The 26,281-nt window shown below is 57.5% G+C and overlaps 2 protein-coding genes across 5 annotated transcripts in view; one reads left to right on the top strand and one right to left on the bottom strand.

Annotated features, from left to right (window-relative positions):
- FRMD5 (FERM domain containing 5) overlaps positions 1 to 16,664 on the top strand; it is a 66,129-nt gene extending 49,465 nt beyond the window's left edge. For 3 of the 4 annotated variants that reach the window (XM_061446510.1, XM_061446511.1, XM_061446513.1), the window contains exons 3-14: positions 279 to 321; positions 554 to 632; positions 3,505 to 3,602; positions 4,904 to 5,027; positions 5,463 to 5,550; positions 7,245 to 7,333; positions 8,147 to 8,210; positions 8,807 to 8,898; positions 10,141 to 10,215; positions 10,813 to 10,881; positions 10,986 to 11,092; positions 13,866 to 16,664. In XM_061446510.1, coding sequence (XP_061302494.1) covers positions 279 to 321; positions 554 to 632; positions 3,505 to 3,602; positions 4,904 to 5,027; positions 5,463 to 5,550; positions 7,245 to 7,333; positions 8,147 to 8,210; positions 8,807 to 8,898; positions 10,141 to 10,215; positions 10,813 to 10,881; positions 10,986 to 11,092; positions 13,866 to 14,446 — 1,509 coding nt within the window. In that variant the 3' untranslated portion in view covers positions 14,447 to 16,664. The remainder of the gene's footprint in view (positions 1 to 278; positions 322 to 553; positions 633 to 3,504; positions 3,603 to 4,903; positions 5,028 to 5,462; positions 5,551 to 7,244; positions 7,334 to 8,146; positions 8,211 to 8,806; positions 8,899 to 10,140; positions 10,216 to 10,812; positions 10,882 to 10,985; positions 11,093 to 13,865) is intronic. The other variant, XM_061446512.1, reaches the window with a different exon arrangement.
- A 410-nt stretch (positions 16,665 to 17,074) lies between these two features.
- Positions 17,075 to 25,897, bottom strand: WDR76 (WD repeat domain 76). Its single transcript, XM_061446491.1, has 13 exons — positions 25,770 to 25,897; positions 25,320 to 25,634; positions 24,420 to 24,512; positions 23,649 to 23,704; positions 22,777 to 22,897; positions 21,894 to 21,995; positions 21,768 to 21,811; positions 21,532 to 21,685; positions 21,026 to 21,178; positions 19,748 to 19,968; positions 19,170 to 19,322; positions 18,097 to 18,150; positions 17,075 to 17,467 (listed from the first exon to the last, which is right to left on the bottom strand). Exons 1-13 carry the CDS (start codon positions 25,836 to 25,838, stop codon positions 17,212 to 17,214), a joined length of 1,791 nt encoding a protein of 596 aa, XP_061302475.1. The 5' UTR covers positions 25,839 to 25,897; the 3' UTR covers positions 17,075 to 17,211.
- Between the last annotated feature and the right edge of the window lie 384 nt (positions 25,898 to 26,281).

Raw genomic sequence — 26,281 nt, 5'->3', positions numbered from 1 at the left:
CCTGCCACTGGCTGTGCAGGACTATTTCTAGCACAGAGTCACGCTTTAACACCCGCGTTAGGCCAGCAACGGCTTTGTGCCGAGCAGCAAACACTTGTGCCTGTTGCCTTGGGTAATGGAGAGGGAAACAAGACATGGGACTGCTCAGAGCCGAGAGCCCCCGGCAGAACCCTGCGGGACGCTCACACAGGTCTCGGTGCTGTCCCCTCAAAGGTCAATATCATTAACTGAGAGTCTTTACAGCTGAACCTCTGTAATTACCTTCCTTTGCCTTTCAGCACTGGCTGGAATTTACCAAGTCGGTTGTGAAGCAGATGCGGGGTGAGTATTGCTGTGCACAGACACCCCGGACACACAGGGATCACTACAGCCAGGAATGGCCCCGTGCCCGTCCATCCCTCCTCACCAGGGCAGCTGGGTGTGTTTGGGGGGAGTGGGGAGGGCAGGGGAGACCCCAGCAGTATCCGAGCATCCCCTGGACTGCAGTTATTGGGGAGGAGGGAGAGGATGAGCCCTGCCTCTGGTGACCGCGGTGCCGCTGTTCTCCCTGCAGCCCAGCCTCCCTTCACCATGTGCTTCCGTGTCAAGTTCTACCCCACGGATCCTGCGGCTCTGAAGGAGGAGATCACCAGGTAAGGATGGATGGAGGATTGGGGGCCCTGGGGGTCCTGCTGTGGTGGGACCAGGAGCCCCGCACTGGCCAGCGCCGGGGCAGCAGAGGCTTGGCCAAGGCAGGACCATGCTCTCAAGCTTCATTTCGTAGTCCAGGGAAAGCAGCAGCCGTTTCAATTTCCAAACCAACCTGAGTTTCCCTGGGCTGTCCCAGCTGTGGTGGGAGCGTGGCATTCCCCACGTGTGCTCCGTTCAGGGAAGGTGGGTTCAAGCAGGAGCAGCAGTTCTGTGATAGTTCACTTTCTGCTTCTGCTGACACTCTTGCCACTTGGGAACCACATGGGAAAGACAAGTGGTGATGGGCACAAGTTATTCCTGGAGAGATTCTGACTGGGCACAAGAGGAAAACTTTCCCAGTGAGGACAACCAGCCCCTGGAATAATCCCCCCAGGGAAGAGGTGACTCCCCAGCACTGGACACTGTTAAGGCTCAGCTGCACAGGGTACAGCTGGGACACCCAGTGTGGGTCATGCTGTGCCTGGAAAGGTTGGACCAGGTGGTCCTTGAGGCCCCTTCAACCTGGGATTCTGTGGGTCAGCTGTTAGTGCCACTGCGGAGCACATCAGGTGTCCCTGTGTGTGTGTGGTCTGCCAGGGGGGTTCGAGTGTCTCCAGTTCCCTTGACACCCCCTGGACGTAGTTACCCCCATCCCTTTCCATGAGGGGCATGGATGCTCTGGGAGGAGCGGGTGGCAAACTGCGATGCAGAAACTTGGCAGCACTTGTCTCAAGTTTCTCTCTTTAGGGGCTCTTCATGCTGCCCTTCCTGCCAGAAGGAAGGACGTGAGACACTCGTGGAGGAGTCACAGCAGCGCCTGTGTTTCACACAAGGCCCCAAACCCCAAAGAGCCCCTTAAGATGATATTTGGAAGCCTGAGAAAGCTTCAGTTTGGGTCTGACCTCAGAGGGGAGCAGAGCAGGAGGAAAGCATTTGTGAAGAGCCCCGTGCCCACTTGCTGGCCTCTTTGAAAGCGGCCTCACGTCCCCAGAGCCAGGCTGTGCTGCTGCCAGCACTGGAGCTGCAGCCAGCTTTCCTGGGCAGGACGGATCCCTTTGCCCGCACAGGCGCGCTCCGGGGACCCGCCGAGGAGCCAGCGATGCTTTCCCGCGGAGCCATCTCCTGGGGCTGCTCTAGAGGCACCTCCTTACTTCGCCGGTTTTACATTTGCTCCCGGCAAACGCAGCCCTGAGCAGCCTTCATTTAAACGTGGAGTGGCCAAAGCCGTGCCTGCGAGTAACCCGGCTGCTGCGCGGGCGTTAAGCCCCGCGCACGGTGCGTTAATTGTGTTTCTTTAATCGGAGCTTAGCAAACATCTGCACTTGTCCTGCACGCCCGGAGAATTGAAATGCAGGTCAGGGCTTTACGTGGTTGCAGGGTGGGAGCTGGAGCTGGACCCCAAGAGCATTGAGGTGGTGCTGGGGGCTGCTCAGCCCCTGGTTGGCTGGTGAAGGCTTCAGGGTGAGTCCTCCCCTCCCGTGTGCCTGGAAATCCTTCATCCTTCCCCCTGGGATGGAGCCAGCCGAGGAGCTCAGAAATCAGAGTCATGGGAGGGTTTGGGTTGGAAAGGACCTGAAAGCTCATCCAGTTCCAGCCCTGCCTTCCTGACAGGGAAGAAATAACTCCCATCTTTAACGTCCTCATCCAGGGCAGCCTCATCCCGCAGCGCTGCCCTGGGAAACTCCCTTTTCCAGGGCGTATTTCCAAGGCATAGGCAAGGCTTTGGGAAACTGTTTGGCACCTGTGGAATGGCTTTCTTTGTAAAAGCAGCTCAGACGCCCACCCCTTCCCCGTCTGAGGGAACAGGAGGCATCAATGGCAGCATTAAACCCCTTTGGTTTGTGTGGTTTCCGTGAGGGCTGTGCTGGGCTCCAGGTCTGAGAGCGGCCCCAGGGTGAGCGCCCCCGGGGGTGGGCTGCCCCTGCTTGCTGTAGGTCGAGATGTGCCTGGCTTAAACCTGGGCTTAAAATTTACTTCCCCTGCACCAAATCCGCTTTAATATCTGGATTTCTCTTTAATGAGAGTGAAAATGAGGGGTTTATCTCATCCTAAATAGGGCTTTGGGAAATGAAGCATGACTGAGGCACTGCGGAGTGCTGGTTATCTGAACACGGTTCTGAGCTCCTTCACTCTCTGACTTAGGTTTTGCCATCAAAAGGTTCTTCCCAGCTGCCCCATGACTCAGCCCAGCCTGCTGCCGAGGTTTGAACTTATTCAAATGTAATTTTTCAGCTGGGTTTATCTTTCCCTGGGCTTTGGTGCACGGAGATAAGGGGCACCTTGCTGGAGGTGATGGAGTGTCGATCATCGGCGAGCACGGAGAGGGAAAAGGGTGCGTGCGCACAGGCCTGGAAGGACACGAAGTTTGGGAAGGAGAAAATCACCTTATAGGGAGCTGAGCAGCAGCAAGGGCAAGGACTGGGAAGTGTCGCAGTGGTGGGTGGGCTCAGGACCACCAGGCCCCTCCAGAGCATCATCCCCAGGCACCCCAGTCCCTGGTGGCAGCTCTTTGTGCCAGCAGCTCTGCCATGGCTGTGCCGGTGCAGATCTCCATCAACCCCTGGGTCGGGTGCCAGCCCTGGAGCAGGCACTGCGTCCCTACAGGCAGGAGCAGGGTTGGGATGTGAAGACTGAGCCCCAGCACCAGCCCTGACCCAGGAACTGCCTGGTGATGGGCACTTGCTCATCCCCAGCAAGTGTAATGTCTTAGAAATGGGCTGCTCGCAGTGGCAGCTATTCCACTGTTAGCGTCTTGCGGCAGATATTCCATGTTAAACTGCCTGCTTGGGTATTTTAAACTTTGCTTAATAAATGGACTATCTCTTCTGTCCTCAGGTACTTAGTCTTCCTGCAGATCAAAAGGGATCTCTACCACGGCCGTCTCCTCTGCAAGACCTCGGATGCTGCTTTGTTGGCCGCCTATATCCTTCAAGGTAATGCTTTATGACAAGACAAATTTGCTTTTCATGCTGAGCACTGATTACATTATTTCACTTACAACAGATCCCTGCACCTAGAATACAAATGTCATCCCGCCAGAACAGGGCTCATGCTTCAAGGCCGTGCTTGTGCTGCGCGGGGCTGGCTGGAAGGGGCTGAGGTTGGTGCCGGGGTCTCACTGCAGCCGGTGCCTGGCACTGCTGGATGGATGCTCCCAGGGCGGTTCTGGCAGCGCAGAGGTGGCTGGTGCAGCACCCAGTGCACAGCAGGGGCCTCTCAGGCTGTTTGGGAGCGCTGGGGGCTGCTGGTGTGGTACAGAAGCACCTCGATGTGCCATTAGCACCATGATGGTCTTCCCCACCCGAGGGTGCTTGCTTGGATGCTGGTGCCCCTCTCTGGGCAGTCCCCTGGTACCGGCAGTCATGTCCCCAGGGTGAGCCTGGGAGATGCACCCTGGCAATCAAACCCCACAGATCTCAGCTCCAGAGTGTTTGGAGGTATCCCACAGCGCTGGTGTTCTTACCCCCTTTAGGGCTTTAAGGCGGAGACATTAAAGTTAATGTAATGCCTCCACTTCACTTAGGACCTGAGATGGGGGGGAATTAAATGAGAGCAAGGTCCTTTCATCCCCAGGGCAGCTGGCTGCTGGATTGCTGCAGGTCCCGGCAGGAGACACCAGCTCCACAGGGAAACACCAGCAGTGACTGCTGCCAGCCCCTGCAGGGTGCTGGGACAGGGAGCGGGGCTGGGACAGACCCTGCTCAGGAGGGAGCGGGGCTGAGCTGTCTGTCCCAGGCATTTCATAGCCTCAGGGAGTGGTTTTTGTTCACTCACAGGGAAGAGCTTCTGCCTAAGAGCTCATCTCAGTCTCCCCTCGGGCAGGTTCAAGCCATTCCCCTTGTCCTGTCCCTACATCCCTTGTCCCAAGCCCCTCTCCAGGTTTCCTGCAGCCCCTTCAGGCACTGGAGCTGCTCTCAGGTCTCCCCTTCAGGAGCCTTCTCCTCTCCAGGCTGCCCCAGCCCAGCTCTCTCAGCCTGGCTCCAGAGCAGAGCTGCTCCAGCCCTCACAGCATCTCCATGGCCTCCTCTGGCCTTGCTCCAGCAGCTCCACGTCCCTCTGGTGCTGCTGCCCCCGAGCTGGATCAGGGCTGCAGGGGGGGTGTACCCAGAGCGCAGCGGGGGGGGGGGGGCAATCAAAGGACCCCTCCTGATGGGAAGCGTGGCCAGGCCGGACGGGGATGCTCGCCGTGGTCTGGGCTGCGCTGCTGGTCCTGACCAGTTCTGTCTCCTACCAGCCGAGATCGGGGACTATGACCCGGGGAAGCACCCAGAAGGCTACAGCTCCAAGTTCCAGTTCTTCCCCAAACACTCGGAGAAGCTGGAGAGGAAAATTGCAGAGATCCACAAGTCGGAGCTGAGGTACGGCCAGGGCTGCTGCAGGGATCGCTGGTGCTGGCTGTGCTGTATCCCAGTGGTGCCACGGTGCTGGGAGCCTGCAGTGCTCCTGCAGCGTGCAGGGAGCAGAGCGACTCTGGGCCGGATGAACCCCGGCAATCCATGCCCTCGCTGCTGCCGCTGCTGCCCAGGAAGCTCCCCTTTCCTCCCCCGGAGGAACGCCTGTGCAGGACATCCAGTCCTCCCTTTGCAGGTGCTCTGAGTCCGGGTCCGTGCCAGTGCGTGTCCCGCAGGATGGGGCTGCAGGGGGCTGGGCTCCTGCTGCTGGTCGTGCTGAGGAATGTCGGGGGAACATGCCATGACTGATGCCTCGTCATTAAGAGCAAGCCTGCAGCCGGGGGCTCACTGTCACTTCACGTCTCCGTGCAATGTTCTCTTTTCCCTGTTTTCCCCCTGCAGTGGGCAGACACCAGCTACTTCAGAGCTGAATTTCCTCAGGAAAGCCCAGACTCTGGAGACCTATGGGGTCGACCCCCACCCTTGCAAGGTAAAACCCTTTTCCTAACGCCGTTGCTGGGGCCGGATTTCTCGCTCTGGTAACAATCTGCTCCCAGCGCAGCAAAACCCAGTGGGCTTGGGCCTGTTTTAAACCCTCTCCAGCCTTAAAACCCAGCCCCAGTCAGGTGTCTGTGCACAAGGAGGTGCAGGGACACGAGTGCTCCAGAGGGTATTTAGGGAAGCTGTAAGGAAGTGTTTTCAATGCAGGCAGCTATGAAAGACAGCGGCTGATCATCTTCTGCTAAAGCGTGTCATTTGGAGGCAGCAGCGAGGTCAGGGATGTGTCTGGGAAACCAGCAAGCGTTAATCTGCCACAGACAGTGTATCACCCTGCTCCTCCCCGGCCAGTAATCCAGTTTGCTGTCTGAAATGCTTTTTATTGACTGCAGATGTCACTGCATGTGGCTCTCTCTGGTCCCTCATAATCCGATCGCATGCAGATGGATGCAGGATGCAAAGCAGGCAGAGAATGTTACTCTGTGGGCTCTGCTCTTGGTCTCCTGGGGCTTTGAACTGAATTAGACCTCATAAATGCACAGCTGTGGTAAATGTACCTGGCCTGGGGGGGCATGTCCCGTTTACAGGCAGCCTGTGGTTGCCAGAGGGGATTTTCCAGGCTGGAGGAGCTGGATCACACCGCTGGGGCAGCTCTCCTGCCATACCGGCTGCATTGGGCCGTGCTGCCTCAGCAGCGATGCTCAGCACTGCTGAGGGCTTTGCTCCTGTTTCCCTGTGCCCCATTCAACACCTCAGCCCTTACCAAGCCTCTGCGCCCCTGCATTGTCCCCCAGCAAAGGTGGCTTCTGCACAGATGCAGGCAGGGCTGCTGCATCTCGGGCACGATGGGTTTGGGGGTTCCCATCTTGCCATGTGCGGGGTGCTGGGTGCCGGTTCCGGGTGCTCTGCTTTTGGCCGTTCACCCTTGACAGATTAAGGTGGATTTTTGATGGAATCTATATTTAAACCCAGTTTGCTCTCTGCTCAGGTCCGTGGGATCTTGGGACAGCTCTGTCTCCTTGCCCTGCGCCAGCAGAGGAACTGAGACCCAGAGCCCTGGGCTGGGGGGGGAACGGCAGAGGTGTCTCAGCTCGTGATTAAGCCAGGAAAAGGCAGAACTGGGAGCGGGGGGGAGCCTTGTGCCCCCAGGCTGGGGAGATGCTGCCATGATTTCCCCTGGGAAACATCGCAGGCACAAACAGGCACCGCTCCTCTGCAGCAGCCCCTGTAAAACTCCTTTGCCCGCTTGTCCTGCCCAATGCACCAGAACCCCTGAGCCTGGTGTGCACCTTCCCCTCGCCTCAGCATCCTCCGCAACCCGGCTGGGTTCTGCTGCCAAAGGACAGCCAGTGTGGATCCCACCAGCGCTGGTCACCCACAGCGGGTTCAGGACGCTGTTAGAACCCCAAGGCTCTGTGTGCCCTGCTCAGGGCAGTCAGTGAGCACCTCCCTGCAGGCTGGGCACTGGGATTAACTCCGACTGCTGCCTGCTCCATACAGGACACTCGCTGCTGGGTTACAGCAGTGCCGGTGCTGCCCTGGCTCTGCAGGGCTCTGGGGCAGTCAGAACTAACGGGGTTTGACTGTTTCCTGCTGTAATGACTGAGGAGGAGGCTGCTGGGGCAACCGAGCCCCGTCCAGCCCTGCCTGGAAGCATCCTGATGAGAAATTGCTGTTGTCTTAAAGGATGTGTCCGGGAACGCAGCGTTTCTGGCCTTCACCCCCTTCGGGTTCGTTGTTCTGCAGGGAAACAAGAGAGTTCACTTCATCAAATGGTGAGTTCCCAGCCGGCATCGCCCACGGCGCTCGATTCTCTTTGCTCAGCCATGAGATGCCTGTGGTGCTGCAGGGCCGGGCCATGAGAGCCCCTCAGCTCCCTGGGGCATTCAAGGGATGCTCAGGTGAGCTCCTATGGATGGGGCACATAGATGATCCCAGCACCGGGTGCCTTCCCCGGTCACAGAGCAATGTTCCCATGTGGGCCAGTGGTGAAGCAACGAGTGTACCCAGTGCCCACATCAGAGCTGGGATGGGTCTGAGAGATGGACGGGAGCGATGCTGCAGCAGCTGGAAACCCCGTCCCATGCCCTGCACACGCTTGCAGCAGCACGCACAGAGCTTGCACACCCAGCACCCACGAGCAGGGGAGAAAACAGGCGGCCCCCAGCCCGGTCCCAGTCAGGGTGCAGCGGGGCTCTCCTTTTTGAGCTGTGTGCTCTCTCCATTTGCTTTGTTGCCCCAGACGTACCATTTCCTACATCTGTCTGCGTTAAACTGCCCTGAGTCCTGCAGCGCTCCCCTCGGAACCAGGTTCTGTTGTTCCTCGGTCTTTGCCGCACCCCAGGTGTTGGCTGGTGTGTCCCTCGCGGTTGGCGTTGCCACCCAGGCAGTCCCTGGTGACCCCCATTGATGGGTGTCCCCCTTTCCAGCAGCTGCTGGTCTCTGACCCAGCGCTCCTCTCGGGGATGGGCAGCGGGGTCCTGAGGCTGCCCCACTTCCAAACCCGCAGCCCCCGTGCCGTGCCCGTGCCGCAGGTGGCCTGTGGTGGGCCCCACACAGCCCTCAGCCGCCTGTCCTTGTGCTTTCAGGAACGAGGTGACCAAGATGAAATTCGAAGGGAAGACTTTCTATCTGTACGTAAGTCAGAAAGAGGTGAGTGCTTCCCCTTCCATGGGAGCGCCGGGGCTGCGCCAGCAGGCTCTCCATGGAGCGGGCAGGCTGCAGCCCTCTGCCTGGTGGTGTGGGGACAGGGCTATGGGACAGGGGCTCTGGGCAGCACTGGGGTCACCTCTGCTTTGGGTGCCTTGCTGTGGGTGTCAGAGCCTGCAGAGCCCGGGCTCCGGGCCAGCCCAGGGGCTGTATCCAGGGTTGCTGTGGTTGGTTGTTACCACCATTCCTGGTTAATGGAATCGGCCTGGGGACCTCAGGCTGCCATCAGCTCCCCACGAGCCATCAGCGTGGGGCTTGTAAAACTGTCTCTGGGTGTCCAGAAGGGAGGTGACCCAGAGGAGGGCACTGGGAGGTGACCCAGAGGAGGGCACTGTGGCATACATCTGCCTGCCCCTCAGGAAGTGTCGGGTGATGCTCCAGCATCTCCTGTGTCCTGAGTGGCTCTGGAGGAGGATCTGCCCGTGTCCATGCTGCTCTCCAGCTCCGCTGCTCCGGCTCCATCCACACTGCAGCCTCCTGCCCCATGGGCACCGCTCACTTGTTCTCACACCGACTCCCTCCCCGTCTTTCTCCTTTAGGAAAAGAAAATCGTTCTCACGTATTTTGCCCCGACACCAGAAGCCTGCAAACACCTCTGGAAGTGTGGGATAGAAAACCAGGCTTTCTACAAGTGAGTGCCCGCGGGGGTGTGTGATGGGTGCTGTGTGCTGCCCCGCACAGCGCCTGCCCCACGCCTGCAGCCAGGTCCCGGGGCTCGGGCACAGGCAGTCACCAAAAGCACAGGGAATATTTTCTGACCTAATCCCAGGATCCCAGCCTGGTTTGGGTTGAAGGGACCTCAAAGCTCCTCCAGCCCCTGCCACAGGCAGGGACCCCTTCCACTGGAGCAGCTTGCTCCAAGCCCCTGTGTCCAACCTGGCCTTGAGCACTGCCAGGGATGGGGGATGGATTTTCACACTGCCTTCACAGGGGCTGTTTGTGCTGAACCCTGCCCAGAAATCCCCAGGGAAGCGGAGCCGTCGCCCAGGGGTGCTTTAGGGCCACCTTGTAATGGGGAAGGCTGAGAACTGTCCCAGATAATCTGCTCTGAGCTCTCTGGGGACACATTAACTGTTCATGGGAGATAGCCAGGGCCCGGGGAGGCGACGCACAGCCTGGGCTGCTGGGGACCATGGCTCGAGGGACCATTCCCACCACTGCTGGCTTTGGAGGGTCTGTGGGCTGCAGCTCCTGCCGCGGGAGCTTCGGGAGGTGTTGTCCTTCGGGAGCTTTGGGCTCCCCAGTGTGTGGCCACCAAACCAGCTTTCCTGCCCCCGGTGCGGTCAACGGGGCTGCGGTGCCTGCCCCAAGGCAGGGAGGTGCCAGGGGTTGGCTTGGCTTTACCAGGGTGGTTTGGCTTTACCACCCTGCTCGCGTTGTGCCCAAGCCCAGCCTACCCTGTGCTTTGTAATGAGCTCTACTTTAATCAGCAAGGCGCAGATAAAGCGTGTGATGTTTCCTCCCTGGGAATACTGCAATCAGCAGCCGCAATCAGCAGGTTCCATTTCTCATTATGTTAACATGAAATGAAATTGCAGTATTGCTTTACAAATCTCCTCGTGATTAATCGTGGCAGGGAATTACCCCTGGGTTATTCACCCAGCGGAGCGGGCCGGGGCCTTGGCCAAGGCGCTGCTGGGCCCCTCCTGGGAAAGGGGGCAGCTCCCATGGGATGAGGAGGGATTGGACTGTCCATCCCGGAGGATTTACCCACTGCTGGTTGGAGCAGTGCTCGTGTCCAGCCATCCCAGGGCCCCACACTGCTGACAGGGCCTTGTTTCGTTCCTGGTGCTGTTTCCCACCTCCAGGGCTTTGTCCTTGTGGTTTGGCCATCCTCTGTGGGATGCTCACACAGCTCGTGGTGTTGTTGCAGGCTGGAGAAGTCGAGCCAGGTCCGGACAGTGTCCAGCAGCAACCTGTTCTTCAAGGGAAGCCGGTTCCGATACAGGTAAATAATGACAACAAGCAGCGGTTGCTGGGTGGTTTTGGAAGCTCCTTTGGCTGTGCTCTGGGCAGCAGTTCAGGGCTGCAGGGATCTGAGGATGTGCCAAGAGTCCCCTTGTCAGCCCCAGCGAGGTCGTCGCTGCCTCTTTCTCTGTTTTCCCACTGACAGCCCCCTCCCCAGCACCAGAACTGCACGTTTTTGGAGGGACAGGAGTGGAGGAGAGGACGGGGCCTTTGGGGTTTGACTTTTGAGACCAAGAAGTGAAACAAATCACCCCAATCCCTAAATTTAAGAGGGTGTCGCTGGTCCCTGGCCCTGTGGCAAGAGCCTGGCCCTGGGACCTCATATCTGCAGGACGAGAGCCCCAGCTCGAGGTGCACGATAGCAGCACCCTCCTTGCTGGCTGCCTGGGTGCCCGTGGTGGGGAGGTGACCCCGCAGTGTCCAGCATGTCATGGCAGGAGCAGCCGTGGTGCAGAGGTGTCACCCTGCTCCTCTCACCAGCAGATTGTTGTGCTTTCCCTGTGACTTCCCGGTGCCACAGGGGAGCTCATGGTACCACGCTCATGTCCTCACGCTGCTGCTCTTGCACCACCCACAGTGGCCGTGTTGCGAAGGAGGTGATGGAGTCCAGCGCCAAGATCAAGAGGGAGCCGCCCGAGATTCACCGGTAAGAGCCCGGCAGCAATGCAGAAGCCGCTGGAGCGGAGCGGGATTGATCCGGTGTCCTGGCACAGAGCAGGGCTCTGACGCTGTCCCTGCTCCCATCCTCAGGGCAGGGCTGGTGCCGAGCCGGAGCTGCCCCTCCATCACCCATGGCCCCCGCCTGAGTAGCGTGCCCCGCACCCGCAGGAGAGCCGTGCACATCTCCATCATGGAAGGTAGGACATGGGCAACCTCCTGGTGCTGGGGACGCGTGTATGAGTGCGCACACACGCACACACACGCACACACACAAAAAGCAGACAAACCCCAGGTGATTTTTGGGGGTCCTGATGCTGGTGAGGGGACGCCGGGGCAGGGAAGGTCCCCAGGGTGTCCCCAGGGTCCTATGTCAAGTCCAGGCAGCCCCAGACATTGCTCTTTTGTGGCTCAGGGCCCGTTTGGTGTCAGCAGCTGAGCCCGAGCAAGGCTGGAGCCGGCTGTGGGACAGAAGTTTCCAGGGCAGAAGCAAAGCAGAGGGGGATTTCTGAGCAGCGTCAGGGTAGATTCAATCGGTGATGCAGCAGCGGGCCCCATGCTGGGTGCGCGCTGGGTGCCCCGCTCCCGCGGGGCTGCGGGGCCGCGGGGCCGGCACAGCCGCACCGAGCCCAGCCCGCGGTGCGCGGGCACGGTCAGGGAGCGCAACCGCCGCCCGCCCAAAGGGCCGGGTCCCTCGGAGCAGGGAACGGATTCATCGCCCCCGAGGGAGCTCCGCCTCCCGCCGCTGCCGTTGGACGGGGCCGCAGCGAGCCCCGGCGCTGGCAGCGCTCCCGGCGCCCCCCCCTGCCCCGGCAGCTGCCGCTCTGCGCGCCCGCTTCGCCTCGCTCCCCAGGGAGCCCAGAATAGCGCTGACCCCGCGGGCCGCCATGGTGAAGTGCCTGATAAAGATCAAAACCAAAGTCAGCGTGGACCTGCGGTTCGCCAACCACTGCTGCCGGGAGGTGAGGGTGCGGGTGCTGGCCCTGGGGCCGCGCCTGCTGGCCCGGGCGCTGGGGGCTTTGCCGCTCGTCCCGGCTCTGCCCGGCCTCAGCCGCAGAGCTCCACGCGGCCATGGAGCTGTACGGATGCTAGGTAATGCTGTACGGGTGCTAGGTAATGCTGCCTAATGCTGTACGGGTGCTAGGTAATGCTGTACGGGTGCTAGGTAATGCTGTACGGGGGCTAGGTAATGCTGCCTAATGCTGTACGGGTGCTAGGTAATGCTGTACGGGTGCTAGGTAATGCTGCCTGATGCTGTACGGGTGCTAGGTAATGCTGTACGGGTGCTAGGTAATGCCGCACGGGTGCTAGGTAATGCTGCCTAATGCTGTACGGGTGCTAGGTAATGCTGTACGGGTGCTAGGTAATGCTGTACGGGTGCTAGGTAATGCCGCACAGGTGCTAGGTAATGCCGTGCGGGTGCTAGGTAATGCCGTACGGGTGCTAGGTAATGCCGTACGGGTGCTAGGTAATGCCGCACGGGTGCTAGGTAATGCCGTACGGGTGCTAGGTAATGCCGTACGGGTGCTAGGTAATGCCGTACGGGTGCTAGGTAATGCCGTACGGGTGCTAGGTAATGCCGCACGGGTGCTAGGTAATGCCGTACGGGTGCTAGGTAATGCCGTACGGGTGCTAGGTAATGCCGTACGGGTGCTAGGTAATGCCGTACGGGTGCTAGGTAATGCCGTACGGGTGCTAGGTAATGCCGTACGGGTGCTAGGTAATGCCGCACGGGTGCTAGGTAATGCCGTACGGGGGCTAGGTAATGCCGTACGGGGGCTAGGTAATGCTGCCTAATGCTGTACGGATGCTAGGTAATGCCGTACGGGTGCTAGGTAATGCCGTACGGGTGCTAGGTAATGCCGTACGGGTGCTAGGTAATGCCGTACGGGTGCTAGGTAATGCTGCGGGTCTGCGCCCTGCTGCGGCAGCGGGGGCACTGGGGGGCCCCCGCAGCTCCCCCGTAAGGGACATGGGATGCAGGATGTGTGCGTGGGGTCGGTCTCCTGTGCTGGCTGAACTCTGGGCTGTTATTATCCAAAGCGGCTTCGGTGTTGGAGCTGGACCCAGCTGCTGAGCTTTGTCTGTCAGGGCCTGGAGCAAGCAGAGGGCAGGATAGTCTGGTTTTGGGGTACCAGCACTGCTCTCATTGCAGAGACGAGCAGTGGGCCCCCCGCCATGGGCTGCCCGCCCCCCCGGGCCGTTCACATGAGCTGTGTGACACCCGAGCACACATAGCTGGCGGGGTGAGAACAGCTTTATTCCTCCACCGTGCTTATCGCCTGAGCTGCCCCTTGTGCTCGGTGCCCGCAGCGGCACTCGTGTTAAGCTGAGCTGACCCAGAGGCATCAGGGCAGCATTTGCAAGGAAGAGGCTGCAAAGTCCCCGGGAATGCTGGCAGCGCAGGGCCCTGCTCTTCATCCTTTGGCAGAGCCAGGGCCCCCAGTGGCGCTGTGCCATGGTGCACTGTGCCCTCCCTAACAGGAGAAATGTCCCCAGGGTTGTCTTTTAATGCATCAGCCGGAGATGGGCAGGGCTTGTCCCAGGGGGCTGCCCCAGTGCAGACACCATGCAGTGTTTCTACCCCCCCATCCCTGTACCCCTTTGCTGCTGTGGGGTTAGTGGAAGGTGTCGCTGCCCGTGGCAGGGGTTGGAACTGGATGAGCTTTAAGCTCCCTTCCAACACAAACCCTTTGTGATTCTATGATCACCCCTGCCCATGGCTGCTCCCGGTTGGTGCTGGTGCTGCTGACGGCGCAGGGGCCTCGCCCGGTGCGGGTGCCTGTCACCTCAGCGCAGCCGCAGCACACGGTGTCTGTGACCCATTGACGACAAGCCTGTGGCTGTCGGTGACGGTGACAGGTCACACGTCACCGGTGCAGGAGAGCTGACGGGGACCCGAGCAGCGATGCTCAGCCCGGCACGGGTGAGGTTAGGTCCTGCACGCCCCTGAGTGTCCCCTTTGTCCCCCAGGCCTGGAGTCCCTGCGGGACAGCGCCCACTCAACCCCGGTGCGCTCCGCCTCCCACGGCGATGCCTTCGCGGCCCCGGGGCGCGGCGGCCGCGCCGACAGCAGCGAGCGCGTGGCCGTCATCGCGGACGAGAACTACAGCCCCGCAGACAGCGTGCTGCCCACGCCGGTGGCCGAGCACAGCCTGGAGCTCATGCTGCTCTCGCGCCAGGCCAACGGCGCCCCGTGCTCCATCGAGGAGGAGAAGGAGTCGGAGGCCGGCACGCCGGCGGCCGAGGCGGAAGAGGCGGGCGAGCTGCGGGCGCTGTGCCCCGGCGCCGGGGGCCTGGGCGCGGCGCAGGCCGAGCAGGTGAATAAGTTTGTTTTAAGTGTCCTCCGTTTGCTCCTTGTGACAGTTGGACTCCTCTTTGTCTTGCTCCTCCTCCTCATCGTCCTTACCGAGTCCGACCTTGACACTGCCTTTTTCCGCGATATCCGCCAGACCCCCGAGTTCGAGCAGTTCCATTACCAATACTTTTGTCCCCTCAGGCGATGGTTTGCCTGCAAAGTCCGCGCCGTGGTAAGCCTGCTCATTGACACCTGAAGGCAGGAGCCGCCACCTAAGTAGCCGGGGGCCTGGGGAGAGACCTGCGCCGTGCCCGGCACGCGCCGCGGCGCCTTCGGCACCCGCTCATAACCCTCCCTTCCCGACCCAGAGCGCGGCGCGGCCGGAGGCAGCGTCCCGGGAGGAAGAGGTGGGTTGGGCACAGCCCCCGGAGCCTCCTTCCCCCCGCGCTCGGCCCCCGGAGCCCGCGCAGCACCTCACCGTTCCGCCCCTGCCACGGGAGCACCGAGCAAGGGATGCGCTGTGGTCCTGCTGCTGCCCAGCGCTGCGGGAGCACCGGCGATGCCGTGCCACAGAAGCTTTAGCAATGGTGCTACCGAGCAGTGGCTCAAACGCTCGTGCGCTCCTGCGTTACTAAATCCACCACTGTGCGCCCCGCCGCCACCGTCCCCGTGCCGCTTTGCCGCAGTCCCTCCCTGCTGCCCGGAGCCTCCTGCACAGCCGGATGCGATGGGGATGCCGTGGTGCCCCGCTCCCTGCAGCACAGCAGCCTCAGCGATCCCACCTCCTCCCCAGCCTCGCAGCACCAGTGCTCCCAGGGGCAGGGCGAGCACAACAGGCACCCCTGGCCAAGCCTGGTAGTGACCATGTCGGATTTATTAGGAAGACCTTTTCCCTCCAGAAGCCGTACCTGTTTTGTACAAAAACACACAAAAAAAGAACAAAAAAAAAAAAAAAAAGAGACAGTTTCAAGGTCTATTTTAACAAGGAAATGCTATTTTGCTATCAAATCTGATCAAGTCTTTTTTTACTTGGCGGATCGGGTGGTCGAGCGGTTCACGTTGAGCAGAGGGTTTAGGATTTGAAAGCCTAACAGCAATTAACCCGGCGCTAGTTCTGGATGAGAGGAAGGAACTCTGATTTGGTGACTTTACTGAAGATGAAAGGACAGACCCACAGGAGTGGAGGTGACACTGAACAAGCCAATGGACAACCATTAGACCCATCTTTTCTTAAGCAAAAATCAAGAAACCCAACTCATTGTACTTGTGACGACCACCGGGACCTCCAGTGGCCTGGGAAGCAGTGGTCTATTCCCACAGGGAGCAATAAAAGCCAGTTTGGTTCAGATTCGGTTGAGAAGTTGGACACACTTAACAAAAAGAAGGAGAACACAGGTGAGCGCGTTTTATTTCATCTCAGGGAGAGATTTTCCGTACGCTGGGGCCATAACTGCAGTTTTCAACAGCCTGATTTCCGTGTTCTTGTCTCTGAGCATCCCGCCATCCATCCATCACTGCTGGGGCCGCTCCTGCCCAATCCGGGCCTGGAGAAGGAGCATGATGATGATGTTGGTTGATCCAACACCACGGCCAGACTTGGGTCATTTGTTACTGCAATAAAAGAGGTCCTGAATCTGTCGGGGGGTGGGGGGGAATAAAGACCTCAGCCGGGTCGTGTTTGGCTGCCAAGGGCACAGCACAAGGGCCGAGGAAGGGTTTGCCTCAGCCCCGCTCGGGGGCAGGTGGGAGGATGGAGTTCTACATGATAATCCTGTTTTATGCAACATAACATAGCAAAATAACTCTTAGCGTAGTGCGCCTACCTCAGCCCGTAGTTAATGGTGTTTCTATGCAGTGCGTGGTAGTCCCGAACCTGCCGTTTTTCACCCCGGGTTTAAGATGCAGTGTTCCCTCCTCCTCCTCCCTGCTGATGTACTGCGTGATGTCGTGACAGCACAGCCCCGGCCGCAGCGAGACTCCCTCCTGCCCGAGCCCAGCGCAGGCTCCGCGCCTGCCCCTGGAGCCCCGGCCTCGCTCCCTGCGGCGCCGCAGCCCTGGGGCTCCTCTGCAGGTTCCACCCAGCCTTTTCCTGCAGAACCACCCCCAGTGGTGGCTCCCCGTTGTCCGTTCTCCCTGTCCGCTCCATCCTCCGTCTGGTGTTTCCCGCCCTGTTAGTTCTACCTGTCTTTCTATTAAAATGTTGTTTCCATAGGTTCTTATCTCAGAAAATAAAGATCTCGTCCTAGCATACTGCATCTTGAGGCAGTACAGTAAAAATACCTGAAAATGTGAATTTCTTAGTTTTCATAAAAAAAATAATCTAGGAATTAACCTTTCATGTGCCAAATACTGTAAGTTACATTTTTCCTTCAAAATGTACCTTTTTCTACATATTCAATATCTTAGTTAGCATAAAATCATTGGTGCCATGAAAAGTATTTTTAAATTTAAATAAATATTTAAATATCATGAAAGGCAGAGTTGTATCAGGTTTGTTCAGTGCTGCTCCTGGTGAGCAAAGCAAAGTGCCCCAATTGCTGCACCAACTGCAGAATGAGTCCAGAGGAGGCCACGGAGCAGCTCTGAGAGAGCTGGGCTGGGGCAGCCTGGAGAGGAGAAGGCTCCTAAAGGGGAGACCTGAGAGCAGCTCCAGTGCCTGAAGGGGCTGCAGGAAACCTGGAGAGGGGCTTGGGACAAGGGATGTAGGGACAGGCCAAGGGGAATGGCTTTAAGCTGCCAGAGGGGGGCCTGAGATCTGGGATTCTACTGATCCAAGGTTTCCTTTTTTTGAAAAATTGGGGAACAAAGTACCCATTTTGGTACAAAGTGACGCCACAGCACATCTGATTCATTTTATTCTCTAGTTACAGAAGAGAAGCCAAAGGTAGCTTAGAAAATTTATTTTAAAGCTTTTACAATACACTTTTTGTCCTGAGAAAATCCCGTGGGTTTGGGAGCAGCGGAATGGGGCTTAAACCAAGGGAATGCAGGCAGGAAAATACAAACACCTGAAGCACGTTTCTACTCCTTGAACACATGAAGGCGGCCACTGGAGTTGCCCCCCACCAGGATGTTCCTACTGGGGTGGCAGACGTTGATGGAGCAGATGGAGCCCAGGCAGTCGAGGTTAGAGAACGAGTGCAAGAGTTTTCCAGTATCTTGGAAGACTTCGATTTGCCTTGGCCGTGCCATGCTGCCCACCACGAAGCAGTGCTCCTGCTTGGGGTCCCACACTGCTCTGAACCTGGTCAGCCAGCGGCCCGTGTGGTTGTTGTGGCTTCAGAGAAGGAACCAGGGAGAAAAAGAGAAACACCCCTCTTATTGAATCCAGCCCTGGAAAGCCCCATCATTTCTGCTTCAACCCAGCCTCCTGCCTCCTGAACTATCAGCACTTCCCCTGATCGTGCTGCTCCACTCCCTTTGGTGATCTCCCCCCTGTGATGGGTGGGACAGGACAAAGAAAGGTGGTGGAGCAAGAAGATAAAGCTGAGGGCACTCCAAGGTAGGGGATTATCAATTTAAGTAGTTCTGTTTCATGGCTCTGTATTATAGTCAAAATAGGACAAACATGCACCGAGCCCGTTGATAAACCAGACTACGAGTGGTTCCCTTGCAAACCAGCCCCGACAACCTCCCGGTTCACCCTTTGTGCACAGCCTGAATTCACCCTCCTGGAGCACAGAGTGCTTCACAAGCCTTGAGCCTCCACCCCAAACCACGCCACTGACCACCAAGAGGTAACCTCTGCTATTAAACCAAATGCACAAAGAGAAAGCATTCCGACAGGAAGCACAGTTCAGCATCACACAGCCGGGTGGGCACTCGTCTGCTCTCAAGGCCCCTCCTGCCACTGAGCCGTGGTCTTTGGGCACACAACAGCCTGCAGCCCCAGTGTGCTCAGCTTACCTGACAGTGCTGAGAGCCGTGACCGTGGGTGACAAAGAGGTGGTGTCATAGACCCTGTAACATAAACCAGTGTGGCGATAAAACAGGCAGGTTAAAAAAGGCAGCCCTGGCCTCACAGAGCACGGATCAGCATGGCCAGACCTCACAGGGGTCTGGAATACAGTAACGAACAGCATCCAGCTCAACTGGAGCACCAATATTCCAACTGAAATGAGTAAATGTGCTTCTTTAAATTGGATGAGCTTTTAGCTCGAGTGGAAGGTCATCCCTTCTGAACGCTGTTACAGGAGGAGGACAGAAACAACTTGCAGATGAACAAAAGGCTCCTCCATCCTTTCAGTCACTGCATTAACAGGCACTGAATAAATGAACCTGTGTCTGTTCTCTCCACAAATATCCTGGTTTACTCTCGTCCTGTTGGTGCTCTGACCCTTGCTCTGTTAGCACCAAGGATTTACAATTTTCATAGCCAAGCTTACTATGGAGTATGAATCTAGTAAATACATCACAGGAGAGAAAATACCAGTGCGGCAGAACTCACACAGAAGAACACTTTCCTCAGTTAGGGGAAGGGGAGAAAGAAAATCCAATTTCAGACAGAACAGCCACGCAATCAGGGGTCTACAGGAACGGACTGACTCAATTATGGTCACAAAACCACCTAGCAGAACCCCCCCACCAGATCCCTCATACAACAACTCATAGCAGGTTAAACTGGCAGACGAGTTATAAACGAGCTGACAGAACCATCATGTTAAGTACCAGCAGCTAAAAATAACCCCCATTTCTAAGCGTTGTGTGTTTGTGCTGATGAGCTGGGTTTGGCTGGGTGTTGCTTGCGGGGTTTGGTTGGGTTGTTAAAGGCGGTTCGGACTTGTTCACTGCGAGTATTCATCAGGAAAATGAGAATTGGGGAAAAAAAGAATAACATTTAAATGCCAGTGCACGTAAATATCGCTTTTGAAAAGCACGCTACGGGCAGAAGCTCTCCGTGAGGGGTACTGCAGATAGGAAACAGCGATACAGCCCAGCTGGCATGTTGCACAGAGGTTACTCCTTCCCACGCTGCTCACCTCAGCTTGTTGTCGGCACACACCGTCACCACCCTGCTCCCAGTGACAGGGGAGAAGTAGGCAGAAGCAACGCTCTTCGTGTGTCCTCTCAGGCTGCTCACGGGCTTGTTCCGTTCCGCCGCCAGGCACCGAACGTCATAAACGCAAACGTCCCTGCAGCAGAGCACACGCAGCGCCTCAGCAGGGGCCGGCCCCATCCTCCATTCACCCAGAGCCGCCCCAGACACTGCGGGTTTCCTGAGCCCTGCGTGGAGCCGAGCACACTCAAACAGGCAGTGCCTCCAAAGGGTCTGAGAGCACCAAAGCCAGCCCAAACCCTCAGCATCAGGACCTGACAAACCCCACAGTGACTCAAAGCACCCCTTGGTACCCATTACCAAAAGGAAGTCAAAGCGAACCCCACTTAAATCCTGCTGGCAGCTAAAACCTTGTTTCCTAACAGCTCAAGAGTAAAGGCTGACCAACTGGCTGCCTCATCAGCTGCTGCTCCTGCCCTCCACCCACCCCACACTTCAGACACCAAAGCAGAGAGAGCACTGAAAGCACAGAACAACCACAGCTCCTCTGGAGCTACGTACGTGGAGCCAGCAGCAACGAAATACTGCTTATTCACAGGGTGAACGTGCACTGTCCTTGTTCTTTTGAAGCCAATGTTTGCAGAGAGCTCTGGAGACGTCCCTGGGGTCCTCCTGTCCACAACACAGACGTCGCCAGCCCAGTGTCCTACTATTGCAGTGGAGGCGTTGTCATCCAAAAAGTCAAAGGAAGACAGGTTGACTTCGTCTTCACTTCTGCAGATCTGAGCACAGGAAAGGCCAAATGTAACCAAAAGCAGTCAACAAAATACACAGAGCTATCCATGACGCCCAAACCACTCTATGGGCTGTAGATGTCACGCTTTCCCTTTTTAATATACTAAAACCACTAATGATGACCAGCTAATTTGAGAGCCCCAGCCTCAGCTGAGCATGTGGGTAACCCTCCTGTAAAACTGGGGTGCTTTCCACAGAGCAATTTCCCACCCCAACCCAACAGGCAACAACATGCTTCAAATTCCCTGCTAGAACTCACAGGGCACGACCAGCTCCATGTAATCAAAGGTAAACGGAGCTGGATAACAGCACTTCTCTGCCCTCAACCTCTAGAAGCACATTCTTTAAGCCTCTGTCTCAAAGAGTGAGCCCCTTGCACCCTCCTGAGCAACCAAGTGCAGACGGTTCCAAGCAGCAGCCTGCCTGCAGCCCCAGCAGAATTACAGTGCCTGTAAGGGTTGGGGCTTTAAACTGCTGTAGTTTGTTGTACTGCCCAGTGCTGGAGGTGATCAGTGCAGCTGCATCTGGCAGAAACAAGCCAAGAGCCTCACAACGCTCCTCAGTTCAGCTGCCTGCCTCACCAGACAGGCAGTGTTTTGCTCTCCTGAAGCCTGGGAAGAGCAAAGTCAGCTCATGCTTTCTGCTGGTTTACGTTTATTTGGGTTGGGTTTGCTTTTTTGTGTGTAAGGTTTAGCTCTTTAACTCGCTCTCATTTGTCTTCATTAAAAGGTAATGCTTCAGAAAAGAGGCACACATTGCCTAAGTAGAGATGGGAAATTAGATTCAGTACTTGGACTGTCTCTGCAGGAAGGAAATTGGGAGAAGCCAAGCTGTGACTGGGTTTTATTGAGCAGGAAGCATCTCTATATTTTTGATGTTAATTAAGGGTTACTGCACACGTCCTTGTGGAAATGGAATCTTGAACTTCCTCACAAACAAAACAACCACCAAACAACAACCTGGGTACGAGGAGACTGAAACTTCATAGCAGCACGTACCAGAAGGTTTCCAAGGAGCCTGTAGCATCACCAAGGGAGCACTCACCTCATCAAAGACAGCCCTAGTAACATCACCACATCGCAGGCTTTCATTGCTCACAGACAGCAAGTGAGCAGGGTTGAATGGAGAAAACTGCATACAGCTGATCGGGTCATTGTGTGCTGTGAAGGCACGTGCTCCTTCTTCAGCTCTGCAGCTCTGAAACACAAGTGAGATCCAGTGGACAGGGGTGCTAATCACAGTGCTATTTCTGTTCACTGCTGCAGCTTCCAAAGTAAAGCCTCTGTTTCCCAAAGGTTCTCCAGTCTGCCCAGGTAACAGCAGTGGAGGATGCAGCAGGGTGCCCAGTGTGCAGACAGACACGTAGGACGGAGTGGGGATGGAGTGGCAGGACAAGGAGGAAGGGCTTTAAGCTGACAGAGGGGAGATCTGGTGCTATCCATTGGAATGGGGAACCATGAGCCTGCCAAAAGGACGCTCCAGGCTGTGCCCCATCCACACCCATCCCGCAGCAAACAGCTCTGCAGGTGAAGAGCACGCGAGCAACTCACCACATTCCAGAGACCGATCTGCCCACACCTGTCTCCAGCTGCCACCAAGATAATGCTTTCTGAAGGATGAATAGCTATGGAACACACTCGGTATTTCACCACCTTTTTAATGTTATCTTCACTAAGCACCATGCTGTTCAGGCTGTCCTGGTACCTAGACAACATCACAGTAACAGCTACTCAAGAGGAGAAAGAAGCACAAGGCAACAACCAGCGTTAACTGCTGTCCTGATTACCTTTTCATGTCACTTGTGAGCTTTTCAGTACCATGAGCTTTCACCTACAGACAGAAAGGAAGTATAGGAATTAGAGCCCAAGCTCCGTCACATTATCCAAAAATAACTCACTGTAACTGATAGTACCTCACTTATCCTCATCCACGTAGCCAATAGGTCATCTGCCAACTTGCTGTTCCCCACCTGATCTTCTGGAATCATTGGCAAAGGTCCGGCTGGCACCTGAGGCTGGAACGACATCAGGAATTTTCATCACTCAAAACAACCAGAACAGGGGGAATTGCTGCTTCCCACACACGAGACATTCTGGGAACACATCTCTGGTAACACAAGAAATAAAGAAGTTTGTATCAAATCATATTAAAAAGGTAAGTAGAACTTCACTGAACACAACAGCAAAGGGAATCTTCTGCCCTGGGTTTTCCTCTCCCTCCTAGACCCCAGCAAGGCTGGTGTCCAAGAGCCATGTGACAAATTCAGCGGGACCCCGGGGGACATCCTCCACTGAAGATGATGACTAAAGACCCTGGGGGTGCCCCTGGGTCCAAGGTGGTGACTCCCTCTCTCCCTGCACTCCGAATTCCTGCTTAATTCCAACCCTTTTCCCATCTGTCCTAGTGCTATCTTTTTATAATAATCATCTTTCTCTTTTTGTCATAACCCAACCGCCCACTGTGGTACCTGACCTCGGCTGGGTGTTCGTTTCCCTCTGGGGATCATGAACAGAGTACTTCCAACACTGGGATTTTATCCAGTCGGACCCTGACACCACTCAAACCTGCACTATTTATTTCCTCAGCATCGTGACTGACTTGCAGACAGGACACAAATCCTGCTATCCAGGATGCCTGAGGGGGAAGGCACCGACCTTGGACGATTGTCACCACACAACATTGCACCTTCCCATTGCCCAGTGGTGCTTACAAGCTCAGCAGTGACAAGTATTACCAGTCAGCTTCATCAGCACTGGTCTTACACAGCCTCTGTGTCCAGCCCTTCCCCATCTTACATATTGCTCTGCTTCCGGCTGGGCAGGCAGCTCTGACAGTGGAATTCCCGACGGACTGACTCTCTGTAAGCGCATGGATCTTCGAAGCACTGTTTCATCTTCTGCCTTCTTAGGCTTAGCTCTAGAACAGTGAGAACATTCCAAAGCCACACAGTTAAAGCCACACTGTGTTTCAGTAGGAGGCTCCAGAGCAGGTTCCGATGTGGAGCTCCAACACCCTGGCTCAGCCTGACCTGCCCCGTTCTGATTCACTGCACGGGGCTGCAACTGCTTCTGCTCAGGGACAGCAGCAAACAAGAGCACTCTGCAATGCACACAGATGTGCTGCTGCTTTACTTCACTTGTAATACATGCACCCACGGCCACTCCTCTTCCCAGCCCTCCTCACTTATAATTCATCTGCCCATTCACTGACCCAGCCACCTTCTCCCACTTTCTTCCATCATGTATCTTATTCTTTATTTGGACATGAGCTCATTGTCCTGCTTTGCCTGGCACTGCTTTGGCCCTGCCAAATGCCTTTCCTTTGACAGCAGCCGGTTACCCCATCCCTTGCACCTAGCTCTCCCCCTCTCTCTTTCCCACACCTTCTCCCATCATTCACAAAACCCCCAAATGCTGTAATTTGACAGAAAAGATAGCGTCATCTTCTCCCCAAAGGACAGCAGAGGAGAGGTAGTACTCGGAGGAGGTGCTGTTCATCAACTCAGACAGCTCAGGATCATTAGTTACTCAGATTTAGCTTTATAGAGAGGCTCCTCACCAGCTCTCTCTCTTTGCAGCATCCATCAGGTCTGTGCAGATGGAAGTGCTGAAGCAGTTAACACACAATGAAGGAACAGGGATACAAATCTCTTAAACAGTTATTTTACCTTTTGGTGGTGTGAGACTGTTTCTTATTTGCCATCTGTTGAAGTCTTGCAGCTGACTTCAGGAGAATAGAAAAGAAAGCTTTTAACAAGCATAAAGGATGAACCTGTATAAAATACAACCCAATTGCTGCACTGGCTGCAAAACCAACGTCCTGCTGCACAACGTGTCCAGAGGAGGCCACGGAGCTGCTGCTAGGCTGGAGCAGCTCTGCTCTGGAGCCAGGCTGAGAGAGCTGGGCTGGGGCAGCCTGGAGAGGAGAAGGCTCCTGAAGGGGAGACCTGAGAGCAGCTCCAGTGCCTGAAGGGGCTGCAGGAAACATGGAGAGGGGCTTGGGACAAGGGATGTAGGGACAGGACAAGGGGAATGGCTTGAACCTGCCCGAGGGGAGACTGAGATGAGCTCTTAGGCAGAAGCTCTTCCCTGTGAGGGTGCTGAGGTGCTGGCACAGGGGGCTCAGAGAAGCCGTGGCTGCCCCATCCCTGGCAGTGCTCAAGGCCAGGCTGGATGGGGCTCTGTGACCACAGGCACTGTGACCGGTACAAACACCCCATGAGCAGAGTGCTCACAGTTTAACCTCCCATCTTGAGCAAAGCAAACCAGCAGCACAACCCCGCTGTTGTATCCGGTCATTTATGCCCTGATGTCCCAGGACTTTTCCATGGCTCCTCTCACATATCACTGCTAGGGAAGGGCTTTGCGGCGAGAGGGATGACAGTGCCACCACCACACTTGGAGAGCACATTCAGACGCTGCTCGGAGTCTGTACAAACCTCATGCAGCTGCAGAGCAGCGAAGAACTTGGCATTTTCTGTGATGTTCTTCAGCCGTTTCCTCTCATAAGCCGACAGCTCAAAGTCCCCACTCTACAAAAAGAAAAGCCCAATGCTCCTCATTGTACGGTGTCACAGTGCAAGAGATGTCCCAGCCTCTGCGGGAGTGAGTCCCTGAGTTATTCTCTACCCATACAAACTGGGCTGATCCCATATCCACACCCGATCTCCTCCACAGAGCAACTCACTCGTGTTACAGACCTGATCGGCCAGCATTAATGCTACAAAAAGGGCAGTTCCTCAAAACCCTGCCAGAACAAACCCAGCTGTGACTCAATAGACAAACCCACAGCAACCGCTGCACACAGAGGGAAGGCAGCCCAAGCTCATTCTTGTGTTTTATAGGAGAGATGATGGGCTTGAGAATTTGAACGGATGATTTAAATATAAATGAGCATTGACAAATATCACCCTTATGACTGCATCCACCTGTAAACACACCTGGAGAAGAGAAGGCTCCTGAAGGGGAGACCTGAGAGCAGCTCCAGGGCCTAAAGGGGCTGCAGGAAACCTGGAGAGGGGCTTGGGACAAGGGATGTAGGGACAGGCCAAGGGGAATGGCTTTAACCTGCCCGAGGGGAGACTGAGATGAGCTCTTAGGCAGAAGCTCTTCCCTGGGAGGGTGCTGAGGCGCTGGCACAGGGTGCCCAGAGAAGCTGTGGCTGCCCCATCCCTGGCAGTGCTCAAGGCCAGGTTGGACACAGGGGCTTGGAGCAAGCTGCTCCAGTGGAAGGTGTCCCTGCCCGTGGCAGGGGTTGGAGCTGGAGGAGCTCTGAGGTCCCTTCAGCCCGAAGCGCCCCATGGTTCGGTGACCTCCACCCGCGGCCCCGCCGCACTCACCACGGGGGTGTCCCCCGCGTCGCTCCCGTCGCTCTCCTCATCCCAGGCGCTGTCCCAGCCGCTGCCGGTGCCGGCGGGGAGGGAGCCGGGCGCCGCTTTCCGCGGGCTGCGCTCCAGGCACAGCCTCTTCCCGGCCGGGGCCCTGCCCGCCGCGGCCCCGCCGTAGGCGCCCAACAGCCGCTTCTGGGGCAGCAGCCGCCGGCCCGCGACGGCGAGAGGCGTGAGCAGCACCCGCAGCTGCCGCCCCACGCCCGCTCCGCGCCCGCCCGGCTCCGCGCTCGGCGGCGGCTCCGCGGTCCCCGTCGGGGTGGACTCCTGGGGGCGGGAACCGGGGGTCGGCGGGATCCGCAGCCGGGCCCCCCCCGACCCCGGCCCCGGCCCCCTCCGCACGGCCCCCCCCCGGCCGCTGCCGCCCCCTCCCCGCCGCCCCGGTTCCCCCCCGCCCCGCACCTGCATCCGCTGCCGGGAGCGCGGCGACGGCTCCTTCGGCTGCAGCGTCCCGGGCGGCGGGAGCGCCATGGCGGCGGCGGGGGCGGAGCGGCGGCTTCCCGCTTCCCGCCAGGGGCGGCCCGGGCCGGCTCCCGCCTACAGCGGCGGGGAGGGGGCGCGGCCTGAGCCGGGCCTGCCCCGCTGCGCGCCCGCGGCGTGAGGGGAGCGCGGAGCCAGGCAGTGGGGGGGGGAAGCGGCCGCGGCCCGGCCCGCCCGAGGGAAGGAGCGGAGCCAGGGCGAGGGGCGGGACCTGGAGGTCAGGCACGGCGGGCGCCGCGGCACTGACCCAGCCCGGGGCGGAGGAGCGGGGCTGGCGAGCCCCCTGCAGCCCTGAGCCAGCGCGGGGGCAACAGCACGGAGGGACCTGGAGCTGCTGGAGCGAGCCCAGAGCGGGGCACGGAGCTGCTGCGAGCACCACGGGTTCGCGTGTGCGGGCCGACACACAGCCCCCAGGGCGCTGCCCGCTGCCCCAG

This window comes from Pezoporus flaviventris, unplaced genomic scaffold, assembly GCF_033815535.1.
Source record: "Pezoporus flaviventris isolate CSIRO_AGI_PZ_B2104156 unplaced genomic scaffold, CSIRO_AGI_Pfla_v1 ptg000006l, whole genome shotgun sequence".
Lineage (NCBI taxonomy): Eukaryota > Metazoa > Chordata > Aves > Psittaciformes > Psittacidae > Pezoporus > Pezoporus flaviventris.
The sequence above is the reverse complement of the archived record's forward strand: the minus strand, read 5'-3'. Positions and strand labels throughout refer to the sequence as shown.

What these genes read in the sequence shown, in the direction of transcription:
- WDR76 (XM_061446491.1), bottom strand. Translation starts at nt 25,838, where the DNA reads ATGGCGCTCCCGCCGCCCGGGACGCTGCAGCCGAAGGAGCCGTCGCCG. An exon ending in CAGTCTCACACCACCAAAAG is followed by an intron (nt 22,898 to 23,648) that starts GTAAAATAACTG and finishes TCACTGTTCTAG; the next exon opens with AGCTAAGCCTAAGAAGGCAG. An exon ending in CTCACAAGTGACATGAAAAG is followed by an intron (nt 21,686 to 21,767) that starts GTAATCAGGACA and finishes GATGTTGTCTAG; the next exon opens with GTACCAGGACAGCCTGAACA.